Genomic DNA, 15,411 nt, shown 5'->3' on the forward strand with positions numbered 1-15,411 from the left:
TCCCTACTCTCTTGTCTCTCCTCTCTCTTTTAATGACCCACTGTCTAATTGGGGTTGCCGGCACGTGTACAGGAATGAGGTTATTTTACTGAATCAAGGGCAAGTTACCAGTGGTTACATCCTGAAGAAAAATGACTACACTCTCTAACTGGAGATCTCAAGAAACGAGCCAGGGATCCCTTCAGAAAGGAATAGATAATTTGTGTGGCTGTGGGTTGCAGGTCGGTGTGGGTTTGCAGAATAATTGGATGTCTTTAGGTACAGAGGAGCCTCTGGGGATTTTGTCTTTGGTCTGGGCAAATTTCTAATTCCAGCTAAACCCTGTGTTTCCTGGGGTACAATGAAAAACATTATGAGCTCTGGGGCTGATTCTTAATGTCTGGGTTAGTTTTCAACTCTGTGAAATAATTGAGAATATTTGTCTACCAACCATCCAGAAGTCATTGATCCAAAATAGTGCTGTTTTCCCTCTCTCCCAGGTTTTTGCTGCAGAGGGATTAAAGCTTACATCAAATGTACAGACATTTTCAAAACAGGTAATACATGTCTACCTGCCCAGGGCCAGTGGTTTCACACACCCACACTGGAAGCATGTCACTAACACATAAAGTTACATGAGCTATAGGCTAGGAGCAGATCCAGCCAACATTCTGTTCTGTGATGCTGTTTCCGTTACTCTATTATAGTGTGCACATTTTTGTGTGATTATAAATATGCCTTGTGGGGATGGATCTAACCCAGTGGAAGACCTTGTCTAGTATGCACAAAGTCCTGGGTTCTGTCTGCAGGATCACTAAAGAGAAAGCATACCAAATATTCATGATTTGTTAGAAATTGTACATTATTATCAAGCAAGCACTGTTTCATGATTTTGTTAATGACATCCCATGAGATTTGAGTTATTTCTTGTTTTTATATTTCAAAAAAAAAAAACAAACACTAAGGGGGAAAAAAAAGAGATGGTTTAGGGGTAGTATAACACTCAGGAAACCAAGACAGGTGGGTTTCTATGCATTTAAGGCCAGCCTGGTATACACAGTGAGTACCAGGTCAGCCAGGGTTACGTGTGATATACTATCTAAAAGGAAAAAAAAAGCATAAATGATGGAGTTTTGTTGGGGTTGCAATAACTCCTTAAATTATGTTTCAGCTAAAAGATGATGACAAACTTATGCTTCTCCTGGAAATCAACAAGCTCATTCCTCTATGCCGCCAGCTCCAGACAACGACGAAGACATCTTTGCAGAACAGAGTGATCCTGAAGGTAAAGCCGAGGGCGGGGCACTTGGGGAAACACTGGAGAGTAGTTCACACGTCTCTCCGTCAGGTTAGCTCCAGCCTGTGCTGAAGTGCACAGAGAGTCTGCTTCCTGCTTGTCTGAGAGCAGCTGCTCTGTGGCTGACCCCAGGGAGCAGAGGTCATCACGTTAGATCGCAGGCTGCAGACGAGTTCCTAGTACCTGCTCCTCGCTACCTTCACTGTCTTCATCTCTCTGTCATGAATGCCTTGGAGTGAGGCACCTGTCATTAACCTGAGGAGTCTGGGGAGAGTACACAGAATTGCCAAGGAGAGGATACTCTCAGTGTGTGCGTGTTTTGAGAAGCTCATGCATAGCCTGAAGTAGAGCAGTGGCTCTCCCACCACCACCTTTCCTGGGTTCCATGAAACAGGCGTGAGCCCAGGGAGTCAGTGCCGCCCATGTTCTGGAGTCGCATGTCACCTCAGGTGCCCTAACCTATTCCTTTCCAGATCTCTTAGATTTCCATGACAGAGAAACTTCACCACTCTAAGACCAAAAAGATGAGAGCGTTCTTGCAATACTGTTTTAGAATGACACACATGCTTTGCCACCATAGGTTGACAAGTGTATTACAAAGATAAGATCCATGATGGCTCTTGTGGTCCAGCTTCTGTCGCTCTGCTATAAGCTACTGAAGAAGGTGAGATGGTTTTTCTGTATTCAGCTTCTTCTGCTAACTTAATGGAAACAACAGCATGGGCACAAGCCACTTTGCAGATTGCGGAGCAAAACAGAAGCTAATTGTCTTAACTCTTTCCTCCAGGTGGAAAATACCAGCTGGGTCTCAGCAGCAAATAAAGATACCATGGATGGTAAAACTTGAGCAGCCTGCAGTTCGTCTCTGGAATGTCACGTGGCACAGCCGACCTTTTTACAAAGCAAATGATCCTTTGTCTTTTTGGAAATTCCTCAGTTTTTTAAAGAGAATGCTGAAACCTTTCTTTTTTCTGATCTCCGATTAGAAAGCTTACCAACAGTCATTGCTGTGGGAGGGCTAAGAGTCTGACGGCAGTGCCATTTTAAAGTAGACACTGTGTTCAGGATGTTCTTCAGCACACACCAAATATGCCAGCACTCTTAATGACAGCGGAATCCCAAAGATGCAATCTTGAATGTACACTCCCCTTGGCAGCCTTAACTGCTCTATGTAAGCTGATTATCTGCAACACTAATTTCAGCAGAAAATTTGCAGTGGCCGGGTTGAATGCAGAGGTCTTTTTTAGACTGTGGACTCTTCAGTTCTTGTTGAAGCAGACTAAGGGCCCCTCAAATGCCTGGTCACATCCCTGCTTAGCACTGTTGCTTCTAACAAGCATCTCACTGGGTAAGGTTACACCTGTCCTATTCCTGCTTCGGAAAGGAAAACAAGTCACTCCAAAGAATCCCGGAGCAACTCCAGAAGAGGAAATGGCTTTTTATTTTAGCTGCAGTATGCATAGCTGATCACACAGCCCCGGGGTAGTGGATGGAATCCTAAGTATTTCTTACTGGTTTAAAAATAGTTTGAACTATCTTCAGTAGTGATGGAATGGCAGGTGCAGAAGACATCAGAATCGAGAGGCTGTTTAAATTCCAGAAACCTAAGCACTGTTTTATTAACGTGGCATTAGAACACTCATTTTTACTTTTTTTAACTCTAGGGTTTAAACCTTCTCTTGGGCTAGGGAACTGACTCCACCGGTAGCCTGTCTGCCTTCTAAGCTGTGAGTGAAGCAGGGATGAGACTGTGTGGGAGACCACTCAGCTGATCTGCTACAGTTCCGAGTATCAGAACAAGGGCCGCGGGAAGGAGCATGCGCATTCTGCATGTGCCGAACAGAACTCTCATCTCTTTCGCTGCCACCACAGGTATTAATTAACACAGCGTTTCCCAAAGCACTGGAATAATCTTGCACCCAACTGTTATGGGAAGTGATTGAATGGAGCCATCTCCTATGAAATAATCAGGATTATCACCAACTCATACGAGTGAAAATTCTGTGACTTCTTTTTAAACTGAGAAGCCGGATGCTAACTTCACTGGATTCTCAGTGTAAATATTTTAGTGATAAAGCAGACCCCTCAATAAAGCTGTAAGGATCATCAGGTATGCGGTAACAATGTCATTATCTTGATCAACAAAATAGGGATTATTAATTAGTATTAAACATGATAATGTACACTTCAATAAAAATTATGTTCAATAACTGAATTTGTACCAACTGGTTTAATTTTGATCCATTAACCAAATCGGGGCAGGGGCATACTGATGAGTAATAAAATTAAAAGTGCCCTTGCAACCTGTACTATTTTATGTGTCTGTACTTTAAAGCACTTCTAGCATGGCCTTTAGCCTGTGAAACAAAATGTTCTTTTAACTTGCAATAAAACTAGCGAAGAAAGGAACAACCTGTGAAACAAATGTGGCCTCTTGCAGCATGAGTCTGAGCTTCCCTCTGCCACTCAAAGTGAGGATCTGCTGCTGTGGCTTAATTTTCACCCCACTGCGATCTCTGTAGACAGCAACTACACAGTCTTTGTCAAGTCTGATGGTGCAATTATGGGATAGTCAGGCTGACACTTGGGTTATAAAAAGTTTGTCTTATAAACTGAAAACCTTTTTAAAAAGTTTTCCTTACACATATTTACAAAGTATACCTTTACACACTGAAAATAGAATTCGAGATGCCTGGGGCTGGGGAGGTTGAAGTAACAGGGTAACATGATGTCAACAGCACAAAAGGACAGAACTTACAAATCAGGTGTTCAAGTAGAAAACTATTTTATTTAAAGTTCTAACCCCCCCCCCCCCAGTTACAGGGAGCTACTTATTTCTTCTCAATAAACTCTGCTTGCTTGCACTTAAAATTATTCCATTAAAAACAGGAAAATGATAGACACTTACTACATGTTGCAGCTCTTAACAACAAAACTTCACAATTTAAGGTCTTTTTGTTTTAAATTTAGTGTAAACGTCTAATCTAAAACCAGAACTTCATAGCTGTTTTTTTCTAACTTACATAATTTAAAAATCTTGTTCTAAGACACCTGTGCCTCTGCATGACACACTGGAAATCTTCCATTGCTACAAATTAGCTGTCAGTAAGACATGCATGATGAGTCACTACATGCGTGGGCAGCAGTCAGCTGAACAATGCAGCACACTTCTTCCGTTTGCTAGAAGAGCCCTTGTACATTTTCAGAGCTTTTCCGCAGAGCAGAAGACGGACTCCACACTCCTGCCTCCCCAGCAACCTGAGGGGACGTCACAGCAGAAGGGGAGGCTGGGCCTTTCCATTGCACTTTGAAGCAGATTTGGGAAGTGTAGATAATTAATTTTGTTTTTCCAAAGTATTAAATTATTAAAAAAAATAATAATTAAGGCAAGAGGCTGGAGAGATGGCTTAGACGTCAACAGCACTGGGTGTTCTTCCAGAGGACCTGGGTTCACTTCCCAACACCTACATGGTGGCTCACAACCAACTGGAACTCCAGTTCCAAGGAGGCTGATGTCTTCTTTGGCACCTACAGGTGTTGCGTGACTGTAACATCCATGTACACATGGGGGAAACACATAAAAAAGAACACATTTCTTATAGAAATGCAAAACTTTAAAAAATATTTCTCAAGAGCTTGTTTTTCAATCAGGAAAATATTCCTCGTTTGCCATTTGTTAGAGAAACAAGAGGAACAGAGTGAAGCTGGGGAAAAGGCTCAGTCGGGGAAATGCTTGGCTCCTGTTATAGACTGACAAAGTCCCCCATGGTTCATGTATTCGAAACACTTGGTCCCTAGTTGGTGGCACTTTTGGGGAACGTTACAAACTTTAGAATGTTAAGACTTGCCAGATGAAGCCTGTCACTGTGGACAGACTTTGAGTGTCTAGCCTCGATCCAGTTCCACTTTACTGTGTGCCTCCAGTGAGTGGTGGTCTGATCTCAGCCTGCACTCGCTGCCGTGGACACCTAGTCCCCTGGAACTACAAGCAAAACAAAACCCTCTTATGTTGCTTTGGTCACACGGTGTTTTAACACAGTAACAGATAGGTAACTAATATTACCCAGTTGGTACCCAGAACTGAGGTTGTTGCTGTGGAAACAATGTGACCATTTCTTGGTAGAATTTGGAAGGCTGAGAGCACTGTGAAACAGGACTTCCTGTTTGGAGCCTAGGAGACCAGTGCTGCAGATAATGCAGACAGATGTTTGGAGCCTAGGAGACCAGTGCTGCAGATAATGCAGACAGTAGAGGCCTGGCTTCTAGCTTTCAGAGAGAAACAATGTCTCGGTTAGCAAACTGGCTTGAAGCCATTTATGTGACCCTTTGACAAAGAATCTGGCTACTTTCTACCCAAGTCCTGAGAACAGACATGAGGCTGAATTACAAAGTAATGGGCTACTTTCTCTGGCATTAGATATTTCTAGATAGTGTAACTTTGGCCAAGGAAAGCCAGCATGTCTGGCAGAAATACAAAATGTACAGCTTGGAGAAAAAGCACAAGGAAGTCATGTTCTGGGAAAGGCTGTCATTACTAGAGAAATATTAGTGTTATCAAGAAGTTTGCTCTAGGGCTGGAGAGATGGTTTGGCTATTCTGCCAAAGGTCCTGAGTTCAATTCCTGGAAACCACATGGTGGCTTTCAACCATCTATAATGGGATATGATGCCCTCTTAGGCATACATCCAGACAACACTTATACCTAAAAAAATACATTAAAAAAAAAAGGTCGGCTTTAAACTGGAACAACAGAACAGTTGGCCAAGGCAAGACTTCACCCAGATAAACCTCCAATTTGTGAAAGACAGCCTAAAATAATGGCTGTTTGTTCCTAGAAAGCAACATAACAAAAGAGCTGCTGTGGACAAAGGGAATAGAAGCTGGTAGTCTAATTCTGAGGTATTTTCCACATGGTACTAGCTTTGGAGGCACGAAAGAATGAAAGGTTTCTGGATTCTTCCTTCCTTCTTGGCTTCAGCATGCCAAGCAACATGTGGTAGGGATGGGGTTTCTGCAAGGAGGCCATGAAGAGGTCAGTGACTGGTGCTGTGGTGGGGAACCAAAGCTCTGAGCCATCCACCACGGAGGCTGCGCGCAGCAGAACCACATCTGTGCTGCAGGCAGCGATGCTGGAGGGGCAGCCAACCAAAGCCCTTGAAACTAAACACCTGGACACGGAGCTGCAGGACTTGGTGTGTATCATGCTGGTTTTTGTCTTGCTTTGGTTCAGTATTTTCTCACTGTGCCCACCAGTCCTTTTTTTTGGAATGAGAATGGATATTCTGTGCCACTGTATGGTGGAAGCATGTAACTGGTTTTTTGATTTCCAGGGGGACGTAAGAGATTGCATTGAGTCTTAGAAGGGACTTTGAACTTCAGGACTGTAATGACTATGGGATTAGCTGCATTTTGCGTGATATGGCTATGGGCCTATAAGCATCATGGGAACAATGTTGTAGACTGATAAGAAAAAAATAACACCCATGGATTTATGTATTGGAACAGTTGGTCTTCAGCTGGTAGAACTTTTAGGATAAGAAATCTAGCTGGGGGAATTACATCACCAGGGACAGTTAATAACCTCACCTTGCTTCCAGTTCACTCTTTGCTTTTTCTGTATGGTGAAGATGTGATCTCTCAGCTTCTTGTTCTTGCTACCATGCATCCCCACTAGGATGGACATCAAGTCTTCTGGAACTACAAACCCAAATACTCTTGTGACGTTGCTTTCGGTTACAATATTTTATCATAGCAACTGAAAAGTAATACACCATGAACACATGAAGACCTGAGTTTGGGTTTTCTGGCCCATAGAAAACTTGGCCATAGAGCGTGCACCTTCCAAGACGGAGGCAGAGGTGATGGGTGTCTCCCTGGAAGTTCATGAGCTACCTGGCAAAGTTCTAAGTCAAAGAGAGCCTGTCTAACAAAAGGTAAAACAGCATCCGAAGTTGTTTTCTGACATACATATGGAAGTGAATGCCCACAATTGTACTTGCCCCACACAAAGCAAGTACCTGGGCAAGGCAGATGTAGAGCTGGACTACAAACAGGGACCAAGGCTTGGGATACTCAGACAAGAGGCGAGTTAGGTAAGAGAGGGACTGGGCTGCCCCTGCGGCCGGGTATGAGGAATGCTTCTCATGCACTGGCTCTCTCCAGGGCACTGATGGTGGGTCCAGGGAGGGTGAACATCCTATGCTGTCTCTCCATCTCTAGGCTCACGGCGTGGCTGTGGCATTATGTCGCTTTATCACGACCTCTTCATACTGTTGCTGTGTCAGTAACCCTTCTGTTATGCTCTTACTTTCTTCAAATTTTGGTAACACAACCGCAATGTAGCCTTCAGTGGATGGCTGGGGACAGAGCATTTAGCTTGGTCAAATGACTGCCAACCGGCACGCGGACAGGCTATGCCTCCCACCCTCCCCTACCTTTTCTTGGAGAAGGGATGGCTTATGAAGAATATTTTCGTTCACCTCCATCAGCCGACCTCTAACACAGCTATTTTCAAAAGAGAAGTTTTAGAAAAAAAAATTTGTAGTAATTTTTACTATAGTGAACCCAGGCGTTTGAATTTGGGCAGCTAAAAGATTGCTTACCTAGATATGGTATATTCTTCTCCATCGGAGCAGTATATCTTACACAGAGGTGCAAGTTCTGTTAGAAACTGTGCCCCCTGGGTAATGAGATGAAAGAAGCCAATTAATTGTGTATTTCCATTTCCTCTAATACACCCCCTCACTATTAAAACAGGATTCTAGGCTTGGGACTGATGTTTCATAGGAAAATGATTTAAGAATATAAAACCACTCATATACTTGAATATAACAACCTACTATGTGCTAGGGACCATCAACATAACAACCTCCTATGTGCTAGGGACCATCTTTTAATGGGCAGTTTACTTACAGGCTAAGAATGAATTTTTTTCAATTGCAAATGAGAAATCTATATATGGCTAGGCACAAAGATTTTAAGTTACAGGATAATTCACTGCAAGCAATAGTATAAAATTCAATATAACATATGGCAGCAATATCCTACAGTTTCATTAAGATCCCTGTCTGCTGTGGGGTGTGGTGGTTATACTCCTTCGATCTCTCTGAGTTAGAGGCCAGCCTGCTTTATACATCAAATTCCAGGTTAGGCACAGTTACAGAGTGAGACCCTGTCTCAAAACAAAAACCAAAAACTAAAAAGTATCTAAATGATCCCTATCTTTATGTTAGAAATTAATAGGTAAAGGAACTTTACAGGGTCGCCCACTATGACTTTTTGGAAGGCAGCTATGCTCACCAATATACCACCAACGAGATTACTACGACTTTTTGAAGAAGGAGTGTCTCTCTCTCTCTCTCTCTCTCTTTCTCTCTCTCTCTTTTGTTTTTTGAGACAGGGTTTCTCTGTGTTACTTTGATGCCTGTCCTGTAACTAGCTCTGGTAGACCAGGCTGGCCTCGAACTTATAGAGATCCTCCTGCCTCTGCGTGCTGGAATTAAAGGTGTGAGCCACCAACGCATGGCTAGGAGTGTTTTTCTAACTAAAAAACAAAACTAGGGGGCTGGGAGATATCTCAGAAGTTAAGAATATTTATTTACTACCCTTGAACAGGACCCAGGTTTAATTCTCAGCACCCACATGGTAGCTCACAACTACCTGTAACCTTGGTTCTAGGAGATCTGAAAAGCTTCCCTTACCTCTGCACATTCCTACACACATGGCATATATACATACATACACATAAATAAAAATAAAACAAAAACAATATGTATAAATAAATTCCACAAAACTAACTGAAACACATGCCTTTTAACTATTAGTGCCATATCTTAATCCACCACCTGATAGCATGTATGGTCATTGTTTCAAATACTCTGGGAGGTGGGTATACCGGGGGTTGTTTTATCTATAAGCAGGTGAATTAGTGTTTGATGCATTGCCCTCATTTTATGAACTTTTCCTATAGTGAACACAGGCCATTGGAGCCAAGATTCTGTTTTATTTTTGAGAGTTATGTAGCCTTATCCAGCTGGTACTTACTATATGGCCTCATACTTCCAACTGTGCTACCTTAGCTACCCAAGAGCTGGGATACCAGGTAAAGGCCTATCTTCCATCTCATCTCTTTGGGGATAAGAATGTGAACACGGAATCTATTATGATAGACATTATACCTCCAGAACACCTTTTCTTCTTCTTCTTCTTTTTTTTCCGGGGTAGGTGTTGTTATTACTGAAAATGATTACACTGAACTGCCATAAAAAATCTGGCTCCATTATAGCACAAATATAGGGGGAGGGGGAAATCACAGAATTATAGGAACATACCCGCTTAAATTTCCCAGACACTTTGTTCTGAAGTCTGCTACAGTTGGTACTGATCTGATAGGAGATACTTTTAATAGTTTTGCCACTTTGAAGCACAGGATGAGATCCTGCCAGTGTGATGACACATATTCTAGAAAAAGAAAAGAAGTCAATCCTACATTGCTGTATGACTGGAGACGCCCTGCTGTAACAGTATCTGAGAGAGGACTGCCCAACCAGCCTTCACTCAGTACAATCATCACCTCTTTCAGCTGTGACGGGAGGCTAAATGTAGCAGGGGGAGTACAATAAAGGAAGAAGAGAAAATAGGATTGAATTTTCCTCCCAGAAAAGGAACAGCAGTATCTTGAGTCTTTAGCTAACCCTGGAGTAACAGAGATGCAAGGCATGACTGTGTCCACAGGCCTCCACAGTGAGCCATTCCACAGGTCTGGCTCTTCAGTGGTTGGCACAGTAAATGACTGAAGAGGACTTGCACCTGCCTCTACACGCCTATAATACCATCTCAACACAGAAGACTGTTGACAGAGGTGTCTATCCCGCCCAGTCCTGCAGCTGTTCCACCCCAAAGAAACACACAGAGGTCTACATTAATCATAAACTGGTTGGCCTATTAGCTCAGACTTCTTATTAACTTTTACATCTTACATTAACCCATAATTCTTGTCTGTGCTTGTCATGTGGCTTGGTACCTTTTATCGGTGAGGTGTTCTTGTCTTGCTTGCTCTGTGTCTGGGTGACGACTGCAAACTGAACCTTTCCTCTTCCCAGAATTCTCCTTTTCGGGTTGCCCTGCCTATACTTTCTGCCTGGCTACTGGCCAATCAGCATTTTATTAAAACAATGCAAGACCATTGTCCCACAGCAATTCCCCTCCCATTTTTTTTTCAAAACAAAAACTCTGAATCTAATCTTCTTTGTTCAGCTTTTTTTCCCCCCACACCATTATTCATAACAACTTGTAACCCAAAACTCTAAACAAAGATACATATCCATAATAGATTTTTGGGAATGTGGGTGTAGTTTTCCAGGCTACTTCCTGCTGACTGGGGGCACTGAAGAAGATTTAGAATTATGATCAAGTCCTGACTGGAGTATTCAGTGAGGCTTGATCATCTCAGCCAGCAGTCTTGAGACTTTTCTGGATGTAGAACTCAGAGGAAACTCCAACAGAGGTCCTCTCAAATGTTGGACCATTTGGACCACCCGCTCCTGTAGGAGATCCTTCGGGGGTCTTCCTTGATCCAACCTCATTTTTCTTAACCCAGAATGAATCCACAGCCTCTCATTTCCTGTGGAAATAAAAACAAAACCTCTTCTCCAAAGTCACATTATCTTTTGACTTAATTTTTGAAGTCGAAGCATTTTTAAAATATATGTTGTATTAATCCAGCATTTGTAATCAAATGTCTTTTAGCAGCTGTTGTTCCCGCCTTACCCATCAAACCATTTAAAGACAACTCAATAACATACAGCATCCAGACTCTTTATGTATTTTTCATCTTTACGTGGCTTTAATTTTTGGTTTTTTGAGACTAGGTTTCTCTGTGTATCTTTGGCTGTCCTGGCACTCACTCTGTAGATGAGGCTGTCCTTGAACTCAGAGATCCACCTGCCTCTGCCTCCCAAGTGTTGGGATTAAAGGTGTGTACCACCATACCCAACTACTCTCTCTCTTTTTTATTTTAAGAACTTTATCCTTTTTCTTTTCTCCCCCAAGCCTATATATATTTTTAAACACACTGTAAACCATTTAGAGGGCTTTTTTTAAATTTGAATCTATCTTTACTGTGTATCTCTCTTTCTGATCACATGAGTTTTTAATTTGCTAAGCCATGACGGCTGGATACACCTCATTCCTTAGTTTTCTGAGAGGCTAGCCTCATGGGGGAGCTCCTGGGCAGAGCCGTTGCTTATTGCCCGAACTCTGCAGAGTTTCAAGGTCCCTGCCACCACCCAAAAAGCATGCGGTCAGCTATTCATCAACATCGTTTAAGTGTTTTGTGGTGGGGCCTCTTAAAAGATCTGCAAGGTTTTTGCACCTAAAGCTGAGTCAGAAAATCTCTCTTAAATGAGATGTGCTTGCCTCTAGCAAACAGAGTCCACCTGAGAAAATGCTGATACCAAGAAGCCATGCTTAACTCTGTTCTTTTGTGTCTAGAATTACTTTCCAAGCCTTCTCAGGTTTTAAGTGGATTTAGCTGTACACGTTGGCCCTATTTGCTGCCCAAATATCATGAATGCTCATATCCAGCCCAAGACTACATTAGGCTAACTACCAGAAGTGCTGGTAATTGAGAAATTCTTGGTGTGCTTACCGGTTGGAGTGCTGTAGTATGCAGTGGTCCTCACAGGGTTTTCCTTTAACATCTAGGGGAATAAATGAGTTGCTGGTTCTTGAATTGGTATTTACTATTACCATGTGATTGCCTTCTTTGGTTCACAGAGATACTTCACTATGAAGCTGGGGCCAATGCTGGTGACAGTGGTCAAAGTGAATAAAGCTATGGAGTGTTTAAGTGGCCTAATCCAGACAGAATCATTTCTGCATTGTTAAGGCAGGTAAGGCTATTAACGCCTCCATCTTGTCCCTTTAAAATGAATATACCCATTATTTCTAGTAGAGAAACATTATAATAAGCACCACATTGCTTACATTGTGGTGGTGTGGGGCTATCTTTTCTTTTAAAAATGATTTATTTACTTTTATTTTCCGTGCATTGGTGTTTTCTTGTACATATGTCTGTGTGAGGCTGTCGGAATCCCCTGGAACTGGAGTTACAGGCAGTTGGAAGCTATCATGTGGGTGCTGGGAATTGAACTCAGGTCCTCTGGAAGAATAGGCAGTGCTCTTAACAGCTGAGCCATTTCTCCAGTCCCAAGGGTTGTCTTTAAGTTATGAATAAAAACACATTTTGGGAAAATTAAGTCTTTGCTTATGCTAAATTTGGCCCAGTCTTTATCTGTTCGTGTGTGTGTCCGCCAGTTTTCCTAAAATAAAAAGGCTAAAACAAAGATCGGAGAAATCTCAAAGGTGGCATCGATATCTTCTGGGCACACAGAACTGGACCCCTGGGTAGCCTACTTTGAAACTCCAAGTGGACAGTATGAGTTGTTTCTTAACACTAGATACAGCTTCCTGAACTCCTCTTAATGCTCTCTCCACCTCGGTCTAGGATTGAGCCCCACAGGTACAGAAACACTAGGCATGTAAACCCAGACAGACCAAAGCGGGGTTCCTTAGTTTACGTACCCCCTCCCCACACTGCCCTGCGCTTCCGACATCGGATGCGCCTATTTTAGTTCTCCAACAATGCAACCCCGTATTCCTGGTATTAGGAAGCTCAGGTTAACGCATGGGGGCCTTACACCACGGAGCAGGAGTCCCCGTGGCATCCCGCCTGCGCAGTAGTGCAGAGCTCACCATTATTCCGCACTTACCCGCTTTATACCAGCGAGTGAAGTATCGATCCACAAGGGAGGGCGTCGCGGGTTCGGTAGCCATGGCTACCTCTGGCTCCCCCAACCCTGCCTCTGGGCTCCCGAGCTCTTCCATTCTGCGGGTCCAGGCCAGAGGGAGATTACTTCCCGCGTGGTAGCGTCGTGCGCATGCGCACACCTCGCCGTTCTCCTCCCCCCCCCCCCCCGCCCCGCCCTCCCCCGCCAGTCTCTGGTACTCGGGGGACAACGCCCGACTGTGGCACTAATACAACCGGGAGCCGGAGGGCTGAAAGACAGTAGACAACAGTCGTGCACAACCCGACCAGGCTTCCGCTAGCGACTGAAGAGAAGCCCGATCGATGGGCAACGCCTACGTGGTGACGTCACACCGCCCACGCGCCTCCCCAGTGACGCCGCGCTTGCGCCTGCGCCGCCTGGCTTGCGCTAGCTGACGGGTTTCGCCCATCAGTGGTGCGAGTCTCTGTCGCCCGTGTGCGGTGGCGGATCCTTCCCAAACCCAGTGCGTCGTGAGAGCTCGGGGCCGCAGACCAAGGCGACGGCCTAGTCCTGCGAGGGCGTCTCAGGTGAGCGTTTGCGGGCCACCTCCCCCCGAGCCGCTGCGCTCGGTCTGGCCCAGCAAATTCAGGACGGTCCTAGTGCAGGGGCGAGCCACGCATTTCTGCCCGTGCAGAGGCCTGGACCGCCTCTGTCCTCGAGTGTCGCGTGCTTTCTGCACGTTTGTTCCCCGAGGCCATCCTGGAGCGCTGCGGGGCACAGTTGCTGGGGCTGTCGATCCCCTCCCCCCGCTGCATGGATTCCTTGCCGCGTGTAGATAAAACCTCTATCAGGAATTTGTTAGCCCGTCATGGAGGCTTCAGCCCCTTGCTGCGGGTCCCGTCTCGCATCTGAGAATTTTCTATGGCGTCTTGTATCCCGGGTTTCCTTAGCTGGCGTGCCTAAGCCGTGATTTCTGTGGCGTGATTGCGTAGTCTTTTGTCTTCGGGGCCTAACATTTGGCAAATTTTGATGGCTGTCGCATAACGGATCGTTGATATTGCGAAAAGGATGCGTTTGTATAATGAGAGCCGTGATGACAACCAGTGAATACCTCAATGTGAAAGAGTGAAAAAGAGGCAGTTTTAGCTTGTGGAAACAGACAGGTGACAATGAGTCTCAGGCTAGGATGAGCTGTCATTTGGTAAAAGAGTAGCAGGTCCTTTGTTTTTCAGGCTGCATTTCATGTGCATGTAATGGCCAGCTTATGATAACATTAGGAGATCCTGAGTTTCATGTTCAGTTTGAATTTGTTCAGTTACAGCTAGGTATATAGGTTTCTCTAAGCTTCCTTTTAGTTAGCTCTCTAGTATGCTCCCTGTTCCGAACGATTAGCCTGAAGGTGGGTAGAAGAAGAGCAAGGGGAGAAAATGGAACGCGGTCAGACTACTCGGACATGATTGGGGTTGTGTGATAGGACCCTCAACAGATATGTGGACGGGGAAAGGTTGAATTAATGGAACCAGGGGAGTTGGAGATGGAGGTGCCAGAGGAAGGATATTAACAGCTTATGATCCTGGAAGATACTCTTTTCCTATCTTTGAAAGCATTGAGGAAAGTATAGGGCTGTGTTCCTTTGAAAATTGAAGAAGTGAGAATTATGGGGATGAAAATTCAGAGAAATCAGTTTGGATGCTAAAAGGATTGGGGCATTAGGGGAATTAATGGGCTTGCCTTGCACTACATGCCCACAGAGGCCAGAAGAGGGCATGGGATCTCCTGGAACTGGAGCTATTGATGGTTGTTAACTGCTGTGTAGATGCTGGGAATCGAACTCAAGTCCTCTGGAAGAGCAGCCAGTACTCATTAACTGTAGACAGAGACTGCTCTTTTGTTCCCGGATGCCCAGATCCGAAATAATCACACAGAAACTATATTAATTACAACACTACTTGACCAATAGCTTATGCATATTTCTATCTAACTCTTACATCTTAAATTAACCATTTCTATTAACTTGTGTATTGCCATGAGGCTCATGGTTTACCAGTAAGGTTCTGAATGGCAATTGGTGTCTTTCTCATTCGGCAGCTACATGCTGTCTCCTTGACTTCTCTCTCTCTCTCTCTCTCTCTCTCTCTCTCTCTCTCTCTCTCTCTGTCTCTCTCTCTCTCTCTCTCTTCCAACCTGACTATATTCTGCCCTGCTATAGACTGAAGCAGCTTCTTTATTAACCAATGGTAATAGAACATAGTTATAGCATACAGAGGGGAATCCCACATCGTCTCCCCTTTTCTGCCTAAATAAAAAGGAAGGTTTTAACTTTAACATAGTAAAATTATATATAGCAAAACAGGTATCAAGCAAGAA

The 15,411-nt window shown here is 44.1% G+C and overlaps 3 protein-coding genes across 3 annotated transcripts in view; 2 read left to right on the top strand and 1 right to left on the bottom strand.

Moving 5' to 3' along the window:
• Nucleotides 1-3,489, top strand: part of Ctnnal1 (catenin alpha like 1) — a 53,793-nt gene extending 50,304 nt beyond the window's left edge. The window contains exons 16-19 of the mRNA XM_048420235.3: nt 480-536; nt 1,151-1,264; nt 1,857-1,940; nt 2,064-3,489. Coding sequence (XP_048276192.3) covers nt 480-536; nt 1,151-1,264; nt 1,857-1,940; nt 2,064-2,123 — 315 coding nt within the window. The 3' untranslated portion in view covers nt 2,124-3,489. The remainder of the gene's footprint in view (nt 1-479; nt 537-1,150; nt 1,265-1,856; nt 1,941-2,063) is intronic.
• Nucleotides 3,490-4,044: 555 nt separating this feature from the next.
• On the bottom strand, nt 4,045-13,238 carry Abitram (actin binding transcription modulator). Its single transcript, XM_048420237.3, has 6 exons — nt 13,048-13,238; nt 11,925-11,976; nt 9,607-9,736; nt 7,879-7,955; nt 7,711-7,780; nt 4,045-7,632 (listed from the first exon to the last, which is right to left on the bottom strand). Exons 1-6 carry the CDS (start codon nt 13,160-13,162, stop codon nt 7,498-7,500), a joined length of 579 nt encoding a protein of 192 aa, XP_048276194.3. The 5' UTR covers nt 13,163-13,238; the 3' UTR covers nt 4,045-7,497.
• Nucleotides 13,239-13,473: 235 nt separating this feature from the next.
• Elp1 (elongator acetyltransferase complex subunit 1) overlaps nt 13,474-15,411 on the top strand; it is a 59,590-nt gene continuing 57,652 nt past the window's right edge. The window contains exon 1 of the mRNA XM_048420234.3: nt 13,474-13,631. The gene's annotated coding sequence lies outside the window, so the exon portion shown is untranslated. The remainder of the gene's footprint in view (nt 13,632-15,411) is intronic.

Source organism: Myodes glareolus, chromosome 16 (genome assembly GCF_982192425.1).
Source record: "Myodes glareolus chromosome 16, mMyoGla1.1, whole genome shotgun sequence".
Taxonomy (NCBI): domain Eukaryota; kingdom Metazoa; phylum Chordata; class Mammalia; order Rodentia; family Cricetidae; genus Myodes; species Myodes glareolus.